General features: G+C 49.4%; 1 protein-coding gene and 1 long non-coding RNA gene across 3 annotated transcripts; one reads left to right on the forward strand and one right to left on the reverse strand.

The window, feature by feature from the left end:
- Positions 1-2,437: 2,437 nt before the first annotated feature.
- On the forward strand, positions 2,438-3,073 carry LOC147362115 (uncharacterized). 2 transcript variants are annotated; one of them, XR_015138495.1, is made up of 2 exons: positions 2,438-2,896; positions 3,016-3,073. It is a non-coding gene; the product is annotated as an uncharacterized LOC147362115 (long non-coding RNA). The 2 variants fall into 2 exon arrangements; XR_015138496.1 differs by having other exon boundaries at positions 2,454-2,935.
- A 372-nt stretch (positions 3,074-3,445) lies between these two features.
- Positions 3,446-21,942, reverse strand: DCUN1D2 (defective in cullin neddylation 1 domain containing 2). Its single transcript, XM_086330721.1, is given in 9 exon segments — positions 3,446-3,547; positions 4,194-4,290; positions 6,046-6,128; positions 10,149-10,279; positions 16,940-17,108; positions 19,053-19,118; positions 19,121-19,270; positions 20,521-20,656; positions 21,870-21,942. Coding segments are annotated over 8 exon segments (867 nt in total). The 5' UTR covers positions 20,600-20,656; positions 21,870-21,942; the 3' UTR covers positions 3,446-3,455.
- Positions 21,943-22,038: the final 96 nt, after the last annotated feature.

Here is a 22,038-nt window from a genome sequence, read left to right on the forward strand (position 1 = left end):
CTCCCACAGCCAGGCTGAGACCCCCGAGTCCCCTGGCCCCTCTGCCCCCGTGACCCCCCACCCCCGGGCCTCCACCCGTCCGCCTTGTCCCTGGGTCTTTGCGTTTCCTGGACTCGCAATCACACGGGTCGCCCTCAGCAGCCTATGCCCGGCTCCTGCACCCAGCACCCTGCTGGGACTCAGCTGTCACGCGCGCGGCTTTGGTTTCTGGAGGGTGTGTGACTGTGGAGTGTGTTGATGATAGAAATCTGCCACTCAGGAAGGAGGAAGCAGATGGAGCTGCGGTGACCTGGGTGTCCCCCAGCCCAGCGCTGGCAGTGCCTCCCTGACAGACACAGGCCATTCTGTGTGGGGTGGGATGCAGGGCCCCACCCCTGCTCCACGGGAGGAGTGTTCACGGTGGTGCCGAGGCTGGGGGGCCCAGGTGTAAAGCAGGCATCCGGGCCTGAAGCGCAGGGTCAGAAAAGCCGCCATCTGTGTCCCCAGGCCCATGGTACCACAGGACCCGGTCCTACGTCAGACCAGGGCACCAGGACGTGAGGAACACATCTGATAAAGTTTCAGTAACAGAAAGATGCTAAGATGCTAAGATACTAAGATCCTAAGATGCTAAGGTGCTAAGGTGCCCGTAAGCGCGTTGTGGCATCTTCGCAGCCCGTGTTGAGAGTGAGGCTCTGGAACACGACTCCAGCTGGCACGGTTCTGGGAGACCCTGAACCCAGGGGCCTCACAGTGAGTGCCATCCGGTTGCTGGGCACGCAAGCTCCCTCCCTGAGGGCAGCCCTCTGCCAGCTGCCTGCTGTGGGGAGAAGGGCACCGCTGGGCAGAAATACTCGTGGCTGAGGCAGAGGCACCGTCAGAGGTGCTCAGGGCAACTGCACACCGTTCGGCCGACGTGAGCCGAGAGGACGCAGGGAGGTGAGCCCTGGCCTTGTGCCTTGAGCGTGGGGGTGGCCGCCCTGCAGAGCCAGGAGCCAGAGACGCGCGTACCCGCCCTCGTAAGCGTCTACTAAGCCGACATCACAGACTAGCACGCAGGATGTCACCACTACAGCAGGAGGCAGTGCTGCTCAGGCCAGGAATCTCGGTGGGCACAGGGCGTCCAGCTCGTTCATCCCTCATGTGGTGAGTCCGTGTGTCTCCAGTGTGTGTGTGGCGGTGGGTCAGGCAGGTGCAGTTCTTATCAGCCAAAGGAACACCCATGCATCCTGAGGCTTCTGTGCACCCTGAGGTTTCTGTGTCCTGAGATCTGTAACCACCCACCTGAAGCAGGCATGCTCAGCAGAGGCCTCATGACACCAAGAAAGGAGAGGAGAGAGTTCAGACCGTCCACGTGGGACTCGATTCTGTAAGGAGGCGGCAGGCCAGACATAGCTGGGAGGGCCCCAGGTGTGGTGACTGCTCCCGACGTGGGGCGGAGGAGGCCAGCCAGGCCAGCCAGTGCCTGGCGTCCGTGCGTCCGGGGCAGAGCAGAAAGCCACCACGGCCCCAGAGAGAAGCACTTCAGCGTTTCCGAGTGCTCGGCGCTTCCACAGCACGCCCAACGGGAATGCTTGTGATAGACGGACTGACACCGGCTGTGTGCGAGAGACTCGGTCCAGTCACTGAGCTCTGGGGTCTGCTGGTGGACAAGAAGGCCCTCGTGCACCGATGGCCTTTCCCACACAGCCTTAAGCCTCAGGATGAAGCAGTGCCGCGGACCTCGTGACTCTCACAGGCCTGAGTTCTGCAACCTCTCTGGAACTCTTACACGTCAGAACCCAAAAGCCCTCAAAGGACCCTGAACGATTGTTGAGGCTTCTGTTAAAGCTCTAACAACCCCAGGCTTGTGGGCAGAGGTAGCCCGTGTTTTCTTTGCGGCCACAGCAGTGGGGCTGGGAGAGGTCAGCAACTTCTGGGCCCTGCACCTCGAGAGGGGCTGACTCCTACACCGCCCGCCCGGCTGGGTCTCGGGACGCAGGTCTGGGTGGCTCAAGCTTCTGGAAGCCAAACTAAACTGCACATTTTAGGCACGCGTTCTGCAAATCTGCGGGCACCCCCTCTCCTGTGAGTTGCCCCAGCTTCTGTCTCATAAGTGGGGCTGCTGTGGGGCCACGGGTGTGCCGTGACGTGATCGCCCGTGTTCGAGATGTGGCCCACCCAGCGCTTCTCACACCGCCACACGAAGCCACTTCCACGATGGGCAGGCGGGTCGCGGCGCCCACCTGGACAGCACGCGGGCCAGCCATCCTCCCAGCCCCCAAGCTGGGTGTGACCCCCAGGAAGGAAGGGGGTGGCGGGGGACATGCCGGAGGCCAGCGGCTCGGGGTGCCGACTCTCCGCTCCACGTGCGAGTGACATGGTTTTCGGTTTGTGGCATTTTGGGGACAACCACGTGTGTCCTTACCTTCTGAATGTGACTACACGTGAAGGGCAAGTGCTCACGTTACAGACTGTAGAAAGGAGCCAACAGTTGATTTTTAAATTTAAATTTCTCACAAAAGAGATAATTTCTCACAGAAAAATGTCTTTTTAAATGTAATAAAATACATTTTTTTAAAAAAGCATACTTGCATACTTTATGAAGCTTCTCAGGAAGCTGAACTGACACTACTAGCGGTAAGCAGACCCGCTGACTTGCACACAGTCTGAAGCTGCTGTGCAAACCTCAACAGCTCGTCGACCTGTAAAATCATTCCCGTGATCATCCAGAGGAAACAGAGCTGATAAATCTGGATAATTCAAAAACTTACGTCTTAATCCTGGCACCAAATCTAAAAACCTCAGCGTCTACGACTGTCCTCTCAGGACATGTGTCCGGCCGCCTGACCGGCGGTTTCTTAGGTGTGGTTCCCGGACAACCAGTGGGTGTGGGCGCAGGGCTCGCCGGGATCTGAAGGCGGGAGACTGCAGACAGGCCCGCCCCTCCACAGTCAGGCGGAGGGACTGCAGACAGGCCCCGCCCCTCCACAGTCAGGCGGAGGGACTGCAGACAGGCCCCGCCCCTCCACAGTCAGGAGGAGGGACTGCAGACAGGCCCCGCCCCTCCACAGTCAGGCGGAGGGCTCCACAGCAGAGCTAGGGCCCCGTCCCCTCCACAGTCAGGAGGAGGGACTGCAGACAGGCCCCGCCCCTCCACAGTCAGGCGGAGGGACTGCAGACAGGCCCCGCCCCTCCACAGTCAGGAGGAGGGACTGCAGACAGGCCCCGCCCCTCCACAGTCAGGAGGAGGGACTGCAGACAGGCCCCGCCCCTCCACAGTCAGGCGGAGGGCTCCACAGCAGAGCTAGGGCCCGGTCCCCAGGCGCCCGGCCGCGATCGCGGAGGGTCTCTGTGCGGAGCCAATAGTCAGCGGCGTCTTCTCTAAGCAGCGGCAGAGGGTCTCCAGGCTCACGACTGGTCAGGAGGAAATGGGCGACAGGCACAGCTGGCCAGCATCTCCTGCAGGACGCGGCTCCCTTCCATCTAAATCCAACTCAATTTTCTGCCGAGACACGACCGCCTTTACCACCTGCGAGCACTGGCCGCGCATATTCTACGAAATCATCTATGAGAACAGGCCATGCTCCTAAAGGAAAGCAAAAGGTGTGAAAAAGTCGGCATTTTAGAACAATATTTTTTATAGTCAAAGGTTTTTCTCACAATCCAACATTTATATCTCATGAACTCAAATGATTTTAAACTTTTTAAACTTCTACACGTGATGGATCAGCTGGAATTACCCTCCTCGGCTCTGGCCAGCCGGGGGTGGCAGGTGCTGTGTGCTGGGCAGAGGGGGCTGGGGGTGGACATTCTTTCTGAGCGGGCAGCGCCCACAGTGCAGCAGGTGGGAGAAGTTCCCTGAGCCCTGAAACGCCTGGGGTGGGGGCCACTGCAGGTGTGGCCATGCTCAGGTGAGTACACAGGCGGGGCTCCGCTGTGTGCTTCGCGGCGTGATGGAATAACCGCTGGCCACACAGGGTCAGCGGGCCGCAGTCACCGTCCTGCTTGTGGTCCTGCCTCCGGGCCTCTGCACACCCACCGTGAAAGCTTCAGCTCAGAAGAGGTCCTCCTGACTTTAATGTGAGCGGTATTTTCTCTTGTGGGGTTTACAGGACGTAATAAGTAAGTACTAGGCACTTCATCACTCCTGTCTCACACACAGGGTCGGGCAGGGGTCAACAGGGACCCACCTGCCCCCTGGCCATCTCCTGAGGTCTGTGGACTTTGCCTACCTTCTTCATCATAGTTGGACATGTCATCTGCGATCATGTTTCCAAAATCTAGAAGAAGGTTCCAAGTGTCCCTTGGGATTGATCGTTTGTGATGCTCCTAAAACACAAGAGGAAAAACCAGCAGACTGCTGGCTCAGACGGAGCTCTCAGCCTGGTGATCTCAGGACATAATGTGACCAGGCGTGAGAACCAGACCAGCACTGTCAGAAGTTAATCCAGCAACAGCGCTTTGGGTCAGTGTTAAGAGCTGCATGATGCCAACGTGCAGAAGTCTGCAGAAGGCAGACTTATTGAAACACAAAATAAAACAAAAATTATTGACTTTTATTTCAAATAGAAAGGCAGCATTTGTTCAAGTTTTATATTTTCATATTTATTTTTTTTAAATAATTTTTAACATTTTTAAATTTCAGGTATACACATGCTGTGATATAAAAAAAATAAAATAAAAAATAATAGAAATTCAAAAAAAAAAAAAAATACAGCCCCAAATACCCAAACTAAATATGTACTGCCTCAACTGGTATCTTTAGTTAATCATCTTGCTTGGCATCCACTCAGATGTCTAATCTGGAAACTAGGTAAATCTCAACTACTTACTTCTATCTAACTGTCCATATCTAATCCTATATCTGAAACCAAGAATAAATCTTGTTGATTCTACTTCTAAAGCACCTATTAAACCTGGTCTCTCCTTTCCGTCTCAACTATCATTGTCTTTGTCTTCTCTTATTAAAAAAAAAAAAAAAAAAAAGAAAGGCAGCATTTTTAATCTCTTTGTCCAAGCCTGAAACCAGCTCAGAAACAGCATGGGCAAGCAGCATCTGGAGGTGCTCACCTCCTGTGAACCAGGCGGCTCTCCGCAGGGGTGGGCGCGCCCTGCCACTGGACGCTTCAGACACCGGAGGACCCACCCTGCTCCTGGGGGGCCCCAGCTGGAGAACAGCCCCGGGTCTCCTGGAGGCTCCCAGACCTCTAAGGCCTGTCTCTGCACACGTGAGTGCACGTGTCCACAGATGGCTCCCAAGCTCATCTCACGCTCCAGAGCACGTGCACGCGGCATCACGCGTGCTCCTCTGCTCCTGCCGCCCGCTGCGCAGCAGGCCTGTCCCCCCGGGGTGGGCCTCCCGCTGCCCCCCCCCGCGTGCCCTGGGTCCCCCCGCTGCGCCCCCTGTGCGCCCTAGGCTCCCCTGCTGCCCACCACATACCCCGGGCCCCCTGCTGCCCCCTGCACGCACCCCGGGCCCACTGCTAACCCCTCCACGTGCCCCGGGCCTCCTGCCCCCCACACGCCCTGGGCCTCTCCGCAGCCCACCACATACCCCGGGCCCCCCGCTGCCCTCTGTGCGCACCCCGGGCCCACCGCTAACCCCCCCGCGCATCCTGGGCCCCCCTGCTGCCCTCCCCCGCACGCCTCGGGCCTCCCGCCGCATGTGCTGGGGTCCTTCCCCAGGCTGCTCCTGGAGGGCCGTCCCACACCCCTCCACTAGAAGGACTGGTCCTCACAGAGCAGGGGGACCCTGAGCAGGACAACACAGTCACCTCCCACAGTCAGGGACGGGCCCGGCAGCCCGCACCCTCCCCTCAGCCACGGTCACTGAGCAGTCTCGGCCCATGAACACCCTGGGGTGGGGACCACAGACACACAGGCTGGAGGTGCCTCGAGCAGCCTGGCCCGAGCCCATGGGCACCACTTTCCGCGGGAGGCAGAGTGTGGTCGCGGGTGGGCTCCCTGGGACCGTCGCTGGGGACACTGGTTCCTTGGGCCCGCAGACAAGCAATCGGTTATTAAGACGGTAACCGGCTTGGCTGATCCCTCGCATGGGGACCTGGCAAGCAGGAAGACCCTTACCAACAAGAAGGTGTTCCAAAGATCTAGAAACTTAAACCTTCCGGATAACACCAGATTCCAGTATGCGACAGCCATTTCCAAATCTGGCAAAAAGAGAGAAAGCACTCAGTGAGTCCCAACTCCTTTTAACACAGCACAGTGACCACTTCTTAGCACGCTGGTGTCACTTAGTAACACTCGGCAGTCTTACCCATGGTTGCATGAGGTCTAAGGCTTATAGAAGAGCTCCTGAAGCTGAATCTGATTTGGTACCTTGGGGAAAATGGCTTTGGAAAACGATTTGTGTACTAGGATAGCTGGATGTGTCAATAATTATTCCCTAATTAATCCATTATGAAGACTGCTTTTCTCATGTACTGGGCTTTCTTGACAGCTGGACCGACCTGGATATGATTAGCTGGATATGATTAATGCATACCATTTATATATACATTTTAAAAAAAACAGCCCCACGCACTTTCTAAGTGATGAACTACAAGTTAAAAACTTGTTTAGAAAGGAAGGGACACAGTGCTTTCCAAACAGACCTTCCTTGCCACGGTAAGAACTAAAATGGAATCTGATTCAAAAGTCAATCCCGTTAAGTATCATAAAGACTTGGGATTTCTTAAGATAAAGCCAAGACAAATTAGCATGTTGTTTGGTCACTAGTAAAAGTCAATGTCCTCATTTTTCCCCAGTTGGACGGTAGCGACGATTTCACGTCTAAACAGACTGACGCCGTGGGCTGCATCATGAGATGAGATGTTCACGGACACAGAAGCTGAGTGTCAGGGCTGCAGGAGAGGGACTCATTCTCTGCTCACTGCAAGGCTGGTATCGATTTATTTCTGTGTGATTGATACACCAGAACATCAAGGGGCTGAGAAGGTAACTTTTTGAAGCTGACACCCTTCAACTAGGTTGGCTAGAGCTCATCGCTTTCAGATGATACAACAGTCCTGCACTGAAATAGTGCTTATGTGTGTGTGCCAGGAGAATGAATGCAAAAAGCCGATAAATAAATGTTTAAGGTAACAAATGCTTTCAATGCAAAATATTCTACTAAACACCTTCCAAAAGATTTTCATCTAAATCTGGTTTGGCCCGACTTGGACAGAAGTCATAAAAGCTGAAGTTCTGACCTGAGGTTCCCAGGTCAATCATTAGAAATGAATGAGCAAGAAACACGTGAGTAGTAGCCAACCTCAAATAAAATGCCTCTATTTCCTGTGTGTTTAACGTCCACAAGATAACTCAGTCTGAAATAACCTGGAGTCCTAGCAAGAAAGCAGTGGTCAGAAAACTTGAGGAACAGGCAGGAGAGAAGGCTGGCTGGACCTTGCCCGTGGGCCCGCGCCCTGCTGAGTCTACTTCCTTATCACTGAGGAGAATCTACACCATCCTAGTGAGGGAAAGTCTCACACTGAGAAACGGACGCAAACCTGGGGAAGAGAGGAAAATAAAGCTTCATGGCAGACGTTAAGTCTGGTCACCTTTGGGTTCGTTTGGTCCTAGAAACCCTTCTTATAAAGTTCCCGATGTGCATATTTGTAAATCACACAACTCGCAGTAGCTGCCTGCATTTTCAGAGACCCAGCATCACCTAAGTAAACACGCTGAGTGCTGTCCTGATGGACCTGGTCGTTTGCAAAACAACCGCAACACTCCAAGTGATAGACTTGAGAGCTGAGATCAAGAACAAAATCTACGACCATGAAAGGAATCATCAGAGCAGCTATTTTCTTTCTAATAACCTCTGAAAAACCCTACCTCCTGAGTAAGAAAATGATTATAAGATGTTCCTAAGTAAAATTTATGTCTGTGATGCTCCATTTAGAATTAGATCATAAAGATGATCATTCTGTCAAAAAAGAATCTTTGGGCTGATGGAAAAATTAGTTAATAATCATGAAACTTTACTTCCTCAAAAATTATGATTTCTCAAAGCCAGCTGATTACAGACTCTAGCCAGTATAAGCCATGCCAAGTATCTCACATTAAAGCAAAGCGTCAAGGAGTGTTAATCACCTCCTCTACTAGGGGGCGTCCCTAGTGGCTGGTAAAGAATCCGCCTGCAGTGCAGGAAACCCGTTTGGTCCCTGGGTCAGAAGATGCCCTGGAGGAGGGGACGGCTACCCACTCCAGTGTTCTGGCCTGGAGAACTGCATGGACTGAATAGTCCCTGGGGTCACAAAGAGTCGGACACGACTGAGTGACTTTAACTAGGCTAAAGAGGAGGAAATGGCAACCCACTCTAGTTTTCTTGCCTGGAAAATCTCATGCACAGAGGATCCTGGCGAGGTACAGTCCGTGGGGTGGCAGAGTCGGACGACTGAGCAGTGAAACAGCGCTAGGCTAAGGAACAACCACCAAACGGCATGTGCCCCTCTTGCCACACACAACAGGCACACAGGTCTGAAGGGGATGAAGCCTTGACCTGTAGGCTGTTTTTCCACCCCTTTCCACTGCTGTCTACACTTTTTTAGGAATTATAGGAACACCTGAATCAACCTCTTTAAATTATATTTAACCCTTCAGAAGACAGACAATGTCATAAACTTTGGAAACTGTAAAATCAATTGTTCCATCTGGGGTTCACAGCTGTAAAATTACTCTTTTTTTTTTTAAGTGAAGTACAGTTGCTTTGGGAGATAGTGAAGGACAGGGAAGCCTGGAATGCTGCAGTCCATGGAGTTGCAAAGAGTCAGACGCAACCGAGTCACAAGCAACAAAAGCAATTAACAGTTGCTTTACAATGTTGTACCCGCTTCTTTGATAGAACAACAGGGATCGGTTCTGGGGTTGCTGCCCTCCCACCTCAAGCCTCCCTTCTGCTCCCCTATACTCATCTGGCTTTGTATCTTTTTTAAAAAACCCTCAAAAAACCTTCTAAAATAAAGTGTGATGTCTGTGAAGTGTCCAGGTATGTAATAATTTTCCTGAAGAGGCTGTTGTTCCCTTTAATATGATTTTATGTTCTCTCAATGAGTCTCATGAAGCACAGACACGAAATCAGTAACTGTTCCAATTCTTCAGTGACTGATTTCTGATAAACATCTCATTTGTCTATAGGTATAAAGTAGATGATGATTTTTTTTTCTCTCTCAGTAAAGGAATTACAGGATAAACTATAAATTTCTCCTTTTCTGCTGCCTGATACTCAGGCAAAGCTACTTAAAATAGAGACTATGCTGGGCTCCATGCTGCAAAAGTGCTTCAAAATACTTCTCCTCACACTGAACTTCATGACCAAAGCAAGTAAATTTATAAAACTTTAAAACAGGTGATTAACTTGGACTAATTTACAACCTCTTAGAAGTTACAGTGGAATTTTAAAAGCATGGCAAATGCGGTGACTTCAGATGGAACCAATGCTGTAGGCCTTCCAGGCAGCTCCCATCTCCCCTGCCTGCAGCCCTGCAGCCTTCCGGCGGGATCACCGCCCTGCAGGGGAGCCCCGGTCAGCCAGGGCGGGCGGTGTCCAGCGGCAGCTGGAACACTGCTAAGCGTCTGAGCCGACCCGTGTGGCACAGAGGGCTGCCCGGCGGAGCCCTGCAGAGCCTTGAGCCAAAGGATCATACGCCATAAAAATGATGGCTGCTTGAAACCCTGAGTTTGAGGTTCTCTGTGATATGGCAACAGAAATAAGTGGATTTTATAATCCTCAAATAAACCAAAACCTCAAACCGGAAATACAAGCTAAAGATTTTCTGTATATACCACATACGGTAATGCACAAGTAACATTTTGGCAAAATCATACATCTCTGAAAGAAGAAGAAAAATATAATCCAACACACATCAGAATTAGTTTAAGTAAGTTAACATTAAATCCCCAGCCCAGGACGAGGTTAACGTCACCTGCCCGCGTCTCTAACCCATTAGACAATTACACATCAACAGGAGAGAATGCAGAGCATCTGAAAATTACTCCACATTTAAAATCGTATTTTTGGCTCCACACGTCAGGAGTGACTGCAGGCTGAGGGGCTGGAGCACGTGGGACTGTCCCAGCGGCAAGGGGCGCCCTCAGTGGGGACCCCAGAGGAGGGGCCCGCCCGGAGCCCTGCTGGCCACGCCCGTGGCCTCTCGAGCTGCCTGGCATCTGGCAGGTATACTCACCTAGCCCTTTCTGCCCCGGGCTCCTAGCAAAGGCGAAGGTGAACTGTTAAAGGGCCTTGAACTTCACCGCGTCCTTCAGCTCCTGCTCCAGTCCAGGCAGTAGGGCTCTCAGCTGCTCTGTGCTGTCACACCTGGGACAGGAACAGAGCCTCACGTGGGCGTCGCGGGTGGCGGACAGGGCTCCAGCCTCCCCGCGCTCCGATGCGGCCTGAGGCTCGGGCCGAAGGGCGGAGCTAAGGTCCCTGTTCTGGCTACAAGGGCTAGAAAGGGCTAGCCCTGTTTGTGGTGATAACCCCACGTTCTGTGAACCAAACCCACTGATTTATATGGCACATGGACTGCATCTTAGAAGAGAGGCCACTGGGCTTCCCAGGGGGTGCAGTGGTTAAAGAACCCACCTGTCAGCAGAGGAGATACAGGAGATCCAAGTTCGATCCCTGGGTCGGGAAGATCCCCTGGAGGAGGAAATGGAAGCCCACTCCAGTGTTCTTGCCTGGAGAATCTAAGGGACAGAGGAGCCTGGCCCATTGGGGTCACAAAGAATTGGACATAAATGAAGCGACTTACCACGCACACAGAGATGTCATTAAAAGTAAAGAAAAAAACCCACAGAAGCTGCAAGGCTCTCCTCGCTGTGTGGGCTGGAATACAGCCAGGGATAAGCCCCGTGTCTGGGCGTGATGGAGACAGGGCGGGAAGACCTGGGCCCTTGCTGAGGGCAGAGCTGAGCCAACCTGCAGCCTGTACCATCCCGGAGGAGACAGGCCTGCAGACTCAGGTCAGTGTCCAGGGCATGCTTCATTACAGTGGGCTGGACTTAGAACAGCCAACACAGGAAAAGCACTCTATCGCTTTAAAACTGGATTTTCCTCCAAAAAGCTAACACCCTTCAGGAATAATTAAAAGCCCTCACTAAAGCAGGATTCAGAACAACGAAACATAAAATCTGTCGTTTGACTGCACGACAAGGAGGAGGCTGAGAGCCACACGTCACTGACCCTCGTGCCCCAGTGTGGCAGGTCCCCGAGCCCGCGTGGAGCTCGGTGTCTGGCGGGTGAGCGGCACCCCAGCCCCGCCCACCACTGCCCTCCTCCTCCAGGCTGTCATCCCTGCTCTTCTCCGCCTCCATCACAGCACAGCGCTCCTTGGCGGACCAATCAGTTATCCCTGCTTTGCAGTTAACAAATGGGAACTCCCGAGTTATACTTTGTGTCTGGGTTTCTGTGTCAACGTTGTGTGTGCGAAGCTCACCCGTGTGACACGTGGGCTCTGGTGGTTCATCTCCGCCGTCTCAGCCACCGCAGTCACACCGCAACGCCACTGTGCTACAGGTTAGCATTTTGGCTGTTTCTAGTTTTCTGGTCATGAAGAATGCTAAAGGTTCCCGTATGTGTATCCTGGCACACAAGTGAATGTGTGAGGCAGACACCCACCCGCGAGTCCAAAATTCTTGTCAAACCCTTCTCCAGGGTGACTGCCCACCGGCGACACGTGGCAGCTGTCCCAGAAGAGGACCTGGGAGGGCCTAGTTTGATGTGCTCCTAATTTGCAGCCCCCTACCCCACCCCGTGAGTGAGGCTGAGTACCTGCTTGTATCTTCACTGGCCCCTTGGAAAGCATCCTCTATGAAGGGCGTGGTCATGTCTCCTGTCCGTTCTCAACCAGGTCATCTTTTTATTGTTTTGTGGGGATTCTCATGTCAGCAGAGTGTCTCACGGCCCCTGCCCCTCCTTCCCCGCGTGATGCCTCCTGGTGCTATTTCTGGTCAGAAGTTCTGATTTCAGGGCAGCACAATTTACTCACTAATCTTCTCTGAGGTGGTTTCTGATGGCGTTTTACCACCTGTGCTACTGTACGGCTGTAGGTATTCTCTGCCTGCAGCCTTTTGCCCTGATATCTACAACTCACTGAACTGACTATATGTACAGTCTGAGGCAGAGACCAAGACGAACCTTCTCCCACGAAACTGTTAGTCGCTCAGTCGTGTCCAGCTCTTTGTGATCGCATTGCTTACAGCCCGCCAGGCTCCTCTGTCCATGGAATTCTCTAAGCAAGAATACTGGAGTGGGTGGCCACTTCCTTCTCCAGGAGATCTTCCCAACCAAGGAATTGAACCTGGATCTCCTGCATTACAGGCGAATTCTTTACCATGTGAGCCACCAGGGAAGCCATACGACTTTTCCCATACAACTAGCCAGTTCCCTCAGGACCCTTTTGTGAAAAGCCATTCCTTCTCCACATCTCTAAAAGGCTACCTCTGCCATAAATCAAGTGTTCTGGAAACCCAGGTTTCCTGGCTCTCATCCTGCCCCACTCCATGTACTGCTAATTACTGCAAGTGCCATGTTACACACTGATAAAACAGCCAGTCCTCCCTTTTCTGTTACTACAATAAATTACATTAGTTGACTTTGTAATGTTAAACAGATCTTGCATTCCTGGACTACAATGAACTGTCATCACAATTTATCCTGACTTTTGGTTGACTCGTTTTGGAGGCTTGATTTATTTTGCTGAAAATCTGGTTAGGATTTTTGCATCTTCTGTTCATCATATGTGTCTTTTGATTCTTATGACTGAGAGAGGCTTATAATTTTCCCTTTTCAACATGTCCTTTCTAGGTCTTACTATTGAAGCTATGCTGGCCTCAAAACGTGCTAGGAGTGTTTTTTTCCTTACTCTTCTCTGGTGTGAAACTGATGTTATTCTCTTTATTAAAAGTTGGGTAAGATGTGCCAGTGAACCAATCATGGCCATGAGTTTTCTCCTTGAAAAGATTTTAAATTATGGGTTCTGACTCTCTAAGATTTACGGAACTATGTCTTCACATTCCCATTTCAGTAAGTTGTCATTTTTTAAAGAACTGCTGTATTTCATTTTTCAAATTTATAAGGTTGTTCGTAATACAGTCTCATTTATCTGCAGGGTCTATAGTGACGTCCCCTTTCTTTCTATATGGCTTATGTGGCATTCATTACTTTACTGGTCTTCTCAAATACCAAGGTTTTGGCTTTATGAATCATTTCTACTTATAGCTTTTAAAAAATATCATTAAATTACTGCCTGTTTAAAATTGTAATTCCCTGTGTCTGCACTCTGAGTTCAATCTCCTGTTCTTTTCTCTACTTGCTGAGATGGATGCTTTCCTTCCTGAGTTTCAGCTTTCTAAAATATGCATCTCAGAGGCTGACTCCCACGTGTTCTCATAGTTTCATCACTCAAAATGCTTTCTAATTTCTGTCGTAACTTCTTTCTCAACCCAAGGGTTATTCAGAGGTCCAGTATCCACACAGATTTCAACCTAGCTAGCTCTCTTTTTTGTTATTGTGGCCAGGAAACACGCTGTATCACTTCAACTCTGGGACACTGGCATCTTACCTTATGCCCTGTTTATGTCAATATTCCTAAGTGTTCTTTTTGAAAAGAATACGTATTCCTCAACATCAAGGGCAGTGTTCGATTTCCTTTTCCGAATCTTCTATTCACTACTGATTTTTCATCCACTTAGTCTACCAGTTGGTAAGATGTGTGTGAGAAGATGGGAAGATGTATTCCCCACTGTGCTGGCAGATGTCTATCATTTTCTTTAGAGTTTTGATTTCTGCTTTAAATAAACTGTACTGTCCTGGTAAGATAAACCTTTTATCATTAAGAGATGGTCTTCAGATTCCTCCTGCCTCCACTCTTCCCTCTTCTCCTCGCTCTTTAATTCACTTACACACGACCTTCCCTCCTTGCTGTCTCACTCATCTACACGCCGGTTGGTTTCTCTGTGTCAAAATGTCTCTAGTTGAGACATCATATGAGGTCTTCAGGGAATGTGATCCAGGTGCTAATACCATCCTGCTCTGCCTGCCTTGGGCTGCAGCTGGGGAGCCGGGAACTCACAGGATGTATATCCTCAGGACTCCAGGGCCTTAGATGGCAGAGGCAGAAGACCATGGAGACGACATGTCCTGACCACTGCAGGGCAAGCCTCCAGAGGGTGGCTGGAGCTGACTGGCACCCCACTTTCAATTTTCTGTCCCCTAACCAGCAACTCAGAGGTGGTCTGAGGACACCAGTCCACCATCTTCCCAGGTTGCTGGCCTCCTGAGTAAAAGCACCTTTTCTTTTTCCACCACCAAAAAAAAAAGAAAATGTCTTTCATTATTTGTAGAATTACTTTCTGCGTTAAAGCTTGTTCTAACACATTAACAGCCACACCAGCCTATTTTTGGTTCCTGCTCGAACACTACTTTAGACTCTGTCCCTCAAACTGTTCTGTGCCCTTATGTCTCAGTTTTATCTACTGCAAACAGTATATACAGTAGCTGGCTTTTAAAAACCCACCTAGCATTTAGTTCACTTACATTTAATGTGATTATGTAAATGCAAACATTTTTAGCTTAAACCCTCTATTTTATCATGGGCTTGCTATCTGTCCCACCATAAGTTAATTTTTCTTTTGTCCTTTTTTTTCTTGGATTCTTTCAGATTGAATTTTATGTTTTTATAGTGATTATAACATATACAAAGAGAGAACAAATATTTTTTCCCACTGTTTCATCTTTTTCATTTTCCCAACAGCATCTTTTGATGCTGTTTTTAACTTTGATCAAGTCCAACTTACCACTTTTTTCATTTATGGTTAGTAGTTTTTCTGTCTTTTCTGCAAAAGCTTAACCCGAGGTTATAGTTTCTTAATCTGTCTAAAACTGTGTGGTCTGTGTCTTGCAGGGGCCCCAGTCCGCCCCAGCTGACCCCCAGGATGGTATGAAGGAGGGACTGAGGCTAAGGCTCTCATGTCTGCCCAGTTGTGTCGGCACCATTTGTTGAAGACTCTTCTTACCCCCACGGAAGTAATAAACACTAACAATCTTGCAGTAGATGAACCATGTGGGAAGACTGTACTAACTCATCAAGACTCATTCTAAAGCTACAACAATTAAGAATATGTGGTGCTGGGTTAAAGACAGATAAAAAGACCCATGGGTACAGCAGGGAAGACCCACACACAATTTTTTGTTTTTAAAAATGTCAAGGTATTTCATAAAGTTTATTCAGTTTATCTAAGAATCCTCAAGCACCCAAAGAAAAGGTGTAGAATTAACTGTTAAAGGCAGGTATTCTAACCACAGTCAGGAGTCAACAGCCAGGAAAAGTGTGAGGAAATCATAACAGAGCAGATACAGAAGCCAGAGTATTTCTAGAGCTCAGCACTATTTAGAGGCAAATAGTCCTTCACGTCCCTAGAAGCACAGGTTATTCTCCACAGCATAGTTCACTAATACATTCATAAAACTTTTGTTGAATATTTTAAATGGTACTTTCACCTTTAACTGCCCCATGAGGTGTGGAGAGAGAGCAAGCCACTGACCATCACTAACTTGTGACCTTAATTATATTCTGTAAACTCCAGATAACAGGGTGTGAGATGATCTAAAAACATTTTGGGAAGATCCATGCACAAAATCTTTAATATATGTATGTAAAGTTATGACACTTCATAGGCTAATAGGAATTTAAAAATTTTATTTGTACGATATATTCCTAGGCAATGTCTAAGAAATACCATTAATTGTCTCTGTAAGAAGCACTTATTTCCAAAAGCTTCTATTTTGGGGCGATTTTAACAGGTGGGGTAACTGTGGCCCAGCAGTCATGGAGTGCTCTTTTAACCGGTCTTTCCGGCACTCTTGCCTGGAAAATCCCATGCACAGAGGAGCCCAGTAGGCTGCAGCCCATGGGGTCGCTAAGAGTCGGGCACGACTGAGCGACTTCACTTTGACTTTTCACTTTCCTGCATTGGAGAAGGAAATGGCGACCCACTCCAGTGTTCTTGCCTGGAGAATCCCAGGACGGGGGAGCCTGGTGGGCTGCCGTCTATGGGGTCGCATGGAGTCGGACACGACTGAAGCGACTCAGCAGCAGCAGCAGCAGCAGCCGGTTCTAAGATCACTGCAGCTTCTTCTAGGCTTTCCCAGGTGCAAAGAATATCAACACAAGTGCGCTTACAACACTGTTATAAAGATACCTGTTCGGTTGGTTTTAAATTGGTTTTATTCAACTACCTGGAATGTGGTAAGATATTAGAAATAAAGTGTCATAGAACTTATCTTGACAGACTCCTCTTGTTTTAGTGAAAACAAGCACCCTGTCTGCACAGCCTTAGAACATGTTTACCTAAGGCTTTCGAGCTCCTTTGGGAGCTAAAAATAAGTGAGTTTAAGTTGTCAACACTGAGACCTCAGAGTGTCAGCAAGTCAGCAGGTCGGCTTCTACACACTTCATCAAACAGTGCAGTGAGCTTAATGGTTAAAAGCTATTTATGCTATGTGCTTTCATGTACTTCTCTGACTCACCTAATAAGTAAGAAACATCTTAAGGTATTAACGAACCTTTTACTCCGACTATAGGTAGAGCAGAGAAGTTATACACGCAAAAGACAGAATGGCATTTTATTAACGCTTAATGCAGCAACACAGCAAATTATGCATTTAGTGCACAGTGTTATGAAATAAATGGCTGAAAACAAACAAAAACACCTGGATGTTTATGATAACTCAAAACTGGAAGGAAAACATTAAAAAGGAGAAAGTGTAACAAAAGGAATTAATCTGAATAAAAATACTGAACAAAACCTTAATTGGAATTTAAAAGAAAACTAAAGGTTTAATAGTACAAATGCACAAGAAATTTGTAAAATATACAAAGGACACAGATTGATATGAAATTTACAGGTCACTGAAAAATAACATTGAAAATACTTTCCTTTCTGAAAAAGTTTAAACTGAGACCAGTTTACTTACCCAAGTTCTGTCATGCCGTCTACAAATTCCTTTTTGCTAAATTCACATTGAGTTGCAGCCCTGAATTTCCACGTGATAACCAAAACTGTGATACTGGCAGGATCTAGGCTTAAATCATCACAAAACTGTTGAATCCCATCAATTCCAATTTTATTTTCATCTTGTGGGTCTACAGTTAAAATTAAGGGAAAAATAAGTTAAAAACTTGGATATTTTCAAAAGTATTACTAAAATGGGTGGAATGAATGTATTTTTAATACATCAATTGATGAATGCACTGCAATTTTCAAGTATATATGAAAGAAATAGTAACAGATAATAATTTATCCAGAAAATACTCCTATTTTTAAAATCTAGGTTTCTGGGTTTTCAGGGGGGGAAAAAAAATCACTGAAACTTCTCTGAAAATGTCACCATGAATAAAAATTTTGATTTCCCTAGAGTAAAATAAAAATTCAAGTTTACAGAATTTTAGCCTGCCCAAAGGCAAACTGCTATGAAAAACACTGCATGGTGAAGTATTCCACCTTGTCACGGCGAAAGAAAGATAATGTATTTTTCAAAAGGGATTTCGTGTTTTTTTTTTTTTTTTTAATAATTTTTATTTCGGGCCGGGATTTCATTTGTTATAGTGCTAATACCACTGCACAACACTTGTTTTTTGGTCATTTAGTTTATACACCCACATTTAACAGCTGAGAAATTCTGGCTTACCCCTCCCCTAATTTCTAGTTTAGAAATAAAACTAAAGAAGTTAGCAAATTTCCATGGGAAAATCAAACAGTGAAGCCCACTAAAGCATCAGCAAGAGCACACGGGTGAGGCCCTGCGAGGTCACCGGCCTCCCGACCTGCCTGGTGCTGCGGGAGGCACCAGAGCAGGCCGTGGCACTTCACTCAGAGCAAGGTCAAGTGTAGCAGACGCTTCACCACACAAGGTCAGACTCCTCAGTGCTCAGCACCACCTCTAACGTACGTCGTCACCCAAGGAGACCGCTGGCCCCACCGCTCCAGCAGTCACCAAGGCCCTCCAACTCTACGCTCCCAGGTTGTGAGAGCGGGCTCATGGCACAGAGGGGCTCACCACACTCCAACTCAAGCCCGTGCTCCTAGCACGGTACATGGTCAGGAGGGCGGGACACTGGGTCTACGTGCCCTCACCTAACAGCCATCCTGACAAATGTCACGTGCGTCGTCTCTGGGTGTGCTACAGTAGCTTGGAACACCTGTTCACGTGTACACATTCTGTAAGGACAGATGTTTGTCAACAGTCTCTATATATTTATTTTTAGGGCCTAAATCTTGAACTAAAGGATAAAGATAACTTTCATACAAAAATATTTTTGCAAAGGCAGTTGCACATATATGAATAACTTAAAAAATCTGCAGGGCGTAGAACTTACAAAATCAGCTCAGTAATTAACTTAGCCAAAAAATCTAAAGCACACAGAAAACAATGTTCCTTTTTGGAGAACTACAAATACAAACCTGTTTTTTTTAACCACAGAAGGTTTCTGAACTAAGATTAAAAAAAAAAAAAAGAATGCCATTTTTGGTTGATTTTTTTTAATCTAGATCTCAATAAAAATAACCACTGTCTCCAAATGACAACACAAGGTTTCTCTGCCAAGAGCTCTTCCAGAAGCTTCTGCCATGGCACTGTTGCAGGACTCTGGCACTACCAACCGTGGAGGGCAGGGTGACCTGCAGCTCCTGTCAGAACTACTCGGATGATGTGGAATAGTTCTCAAGCAGCCTTCTCACCAGGTACTCCTGCCCAGTGGAAGTGCTGGGGAAAAGTACTCTCGTAGCGGGCGTAGCCCCCTGGCCTGGACACCAAGCCTCCCACCAGTGACTCCCCACAGCTGACCCAGGCCGCGTATAGGAGGGCTCGCTGCCCATCAGCCTTTAGACTCTGTGCGCCTTGTCCCACCCCAGCCTTGAGCCATCAGGAGCCACGTTCCGATTAAACTAACTAAACCGTATAGCTGACCATCAGCAAGGGAGGGGACTGTGCTCCTAACACGGCACATGGTCAGAGGCCTTGGGACACGGCATGGGAAACTCCCAGCACCACCCCTGCGCCTGGACGTGCGGCGCCTTGGTGCCCTTACCTTGGTACCTGTTATACAGCCGCTCCAGCTTCTTCCTGTCCACGGAGGTTCTCGTGGATTCCCTGTGAACAAGCTTGGGTGCTGGGAGCAGCTGTCTGTGGCCAGGTCTGGTGTCTACTTGCTCTGCTCTAAGCAGTGGGTGGCACTTCTCTTGCCAGCCTGAGTAAATGCCATGAACTGGCGGACCTTGTCCTTTTGAGATGATTTAAGTTTATGCTCTGGGAAGCGAAAGAGGCAGGAAAGCCAATGAGGCCAGCCCAGAGAGCTGTTACGGCTCTATCACCAGCATCTACATTGTATCTGGACTTAACTTCTCCTGGGTGACCGGACTGCACTTCAGAACTACAGAAATACAAAGCTTTGTTGCCCATCGGATAAAAACACTGGACAGCCTTCTGAAAATTCAAACGACAGTATCTATATAGTAACAAATGTGGAATGTCTAAACTCCCCCAGATTAGAAATATCAGTATTCTATGCAAAATACATTTTGATCTTTATCTGGTTCCCTTTGCAGGAAGTAGGATGCTGCTTTTTTCCCGAGTCTCAGTGAAATCCCCCTTTATAACACACATGTACCATCTGATGAAGTGAGTCTAGAGAGTAACCCGAGGTCTGACCATAACATCACAGCCCATCTGTGGGTCCTCCTCAGCTTCAATTAATTTCAGGCCCTAATGACCAGGAGAAGGCCCTTGAGATTTAGAAACATTATTTTAAGTCCTCCTCTGTCTAAAATTAGCAGAACACTGATGAAAACACACACAGGTAACAAAAAATTGTGTGAAAAGTAACTTATAAAAGTTTCAAAAGCAGGCACAAAAAGCCTGTGATGATTAAGGAAAGATACTAATAATGAGAAGTTCATGTACATGTGACAGAAATAAAATGGAAAAATAGGGCAGAGGCTGTGGATGGGTAGTGAATACCAAAACTGCCCTGTAACTGCACTATATACAGCACATGATGAAACCAAATAGTATTTCGATGCTTCCAGATACCGGAATGGTTAAGGTTTTATTTATTGAAGGTAACCTGATGAAAACGACAGCAGAAATGACAGTGATTCACCAAGGCTGTAAATCAAAACAGACGCCAGGGCCTTCCCTGACAGTCCAGCGACCAAGACAGCACGCTTCCACTGCAGGGGGCACAGGTTTGATCCCTGGCCGGGGAACTAAGATCCCACGTGCTGCATGGTGTGGACAAAGTGTCCCCCCTAAACAAAACCAGACCCATCTACTAGATGCTAATACTTTATAAAAAACAATATGACAAAGGGGAAAATTTTACTTTTAAAAGGATTTATACTCAGTTTTGTTCAAAAAATGATGACATAGTTTACAGAAGCACACAGAATAAGTTGTAACTTACAAAAACGTGTAACTGGAAAACAAGATGTAGATGAAGAAATTAGGAGGAGGAAAATAGACTAAAAAACCCAGAGATAAGATACAGACACGCATACCATATATATGAGCTGAAAGCTGAAAATTAAGCTTTGAGCTTCTCAGTTGCCAAAGCAAAGTACAGAGGGGACAGTTCATGTCACCACTTTCTTCAGTTTTGGTGCCAGGAGGAGCTGGGCCATTTGGAGGTCATGCCTAAAAAATAAATTAATAAAGGTTCATAAATTGGCAGGACCACAGCCTACACTTCAAGCTCTGATGGACTTCACTAAGGCTCACCATGCCAAGGAAATTAAACTATTATCCACGGCTTTTAAGGGAAGTGGGTGGGCTTTCCCTACATTTCATTGTCTTACTCTCTTAAAATGCCCAAAATTTTCATTAAAAATGTGGATAACCTAGGAGAAACATCAGATAAATTCTCTAACCTCTGGAAAAGGTCTCAAGCCTTTTAAACTGTGACCTTGTGAAGAACCACTTCTGTGATGTGGACATCAAGACTGACCATATATCGAATGAAGATACGCCCTTAAAATACCCTTCCAGAGACACCGAATACAACAACAAAATCTCCTCTTAGGGTCGCTTCCAAGGGGCTGACCCAGTTAACGGTGTAAGCTGAGTCACCCTGATGGTTCTGGGTTCAGCAGGTCGGGGGGGGGGGGGGGGATGCGGCAAGGAGTCAGACCCAAGTGCCCCCTTCACTCTCCCGCCTCCAACCTCTTCAGAAGGCCAGGCTCCTGCCCACGCAGCCCCTTCCCTCGGGGAGCTGGGGCGCGGTCTCTGCTTTCTGGACCTGCTGGACCCCTCCCGGCTCTGACCGGCCTCCTGCGCGGCGGCTCTCCCCACCGGGAGGGGTCCTCACGCCGCCGCTGCCCCTGCACCTCCCTCCTGGACCCCCTCTCCTGCCCGGAGGCCTCTCCCCAGGACCCCGCTGCCAGGACGGCGAAGGCTGCCCCAGCGCGGCCGGCTGCGTCCTCTCCCTGGCCGCCTTCTGACTCCTCAGGGCACCCGGTCTGCCCCTCCCGCACCTCTGGACGCCCCCCGCCCCACCCACGGCAGAGCGCTCAGCTCGCATCGAGGAGCCGCGGCTGAGCGTCCACGGGCTCAGCGTCTGACGCCGCCACACGGCTCCCGGCCCGGCCCCGACCGCGGAGAAGGGGCTGGGGCCCCGCGCCCCGGCCTGCCTCTGCCGGGCCTCGGCCCCAGCGTCACCGGACCCGCGTCTGTCTCGTCGGCCCGGGACCCGCTTGCCGCACAAGGGACTCCTCCGTTACCGCGCCTCCACGACGCCTCAGAGCACAACCCGAAGGCTCCAGAAGCCCCTCCGTCGCTGACCCCCGCCCCGGGCACCGCCGCCGGTCTCCGACCCGGTGCTGCCCCCGCCGGCGACCCCCGCGCCACCTACCCTCGCCCCACAGCGCCCCTGTTCGCGCCCGCCGAGCCACCCGCGCCGTCCCCGCCTGGGCCTCAGCCCGGACAACGTCCGGGGACACAGGACTCCGACTCCCGGCGTGCCCCGCGCCGCCCGGGGGCCGCCGGGACCCAGGCCGCGCTCGGCCTCCGACTCCCGGCGT

This window comes from Bos grunniens, chromosome 12, assembly GCF_055505025.1.
Source record: "Bos grunniens cultivar Pamir isolate PY7600 chromosome 12, Bosgru_T2T1.0, whole genome shotgun sequence".
Lineage (NCBI taxonomy): Eukaryota > Metazoa > Chordata > Mammalia > Artiodactyla > Bovidae > Bos > Bos grunniens.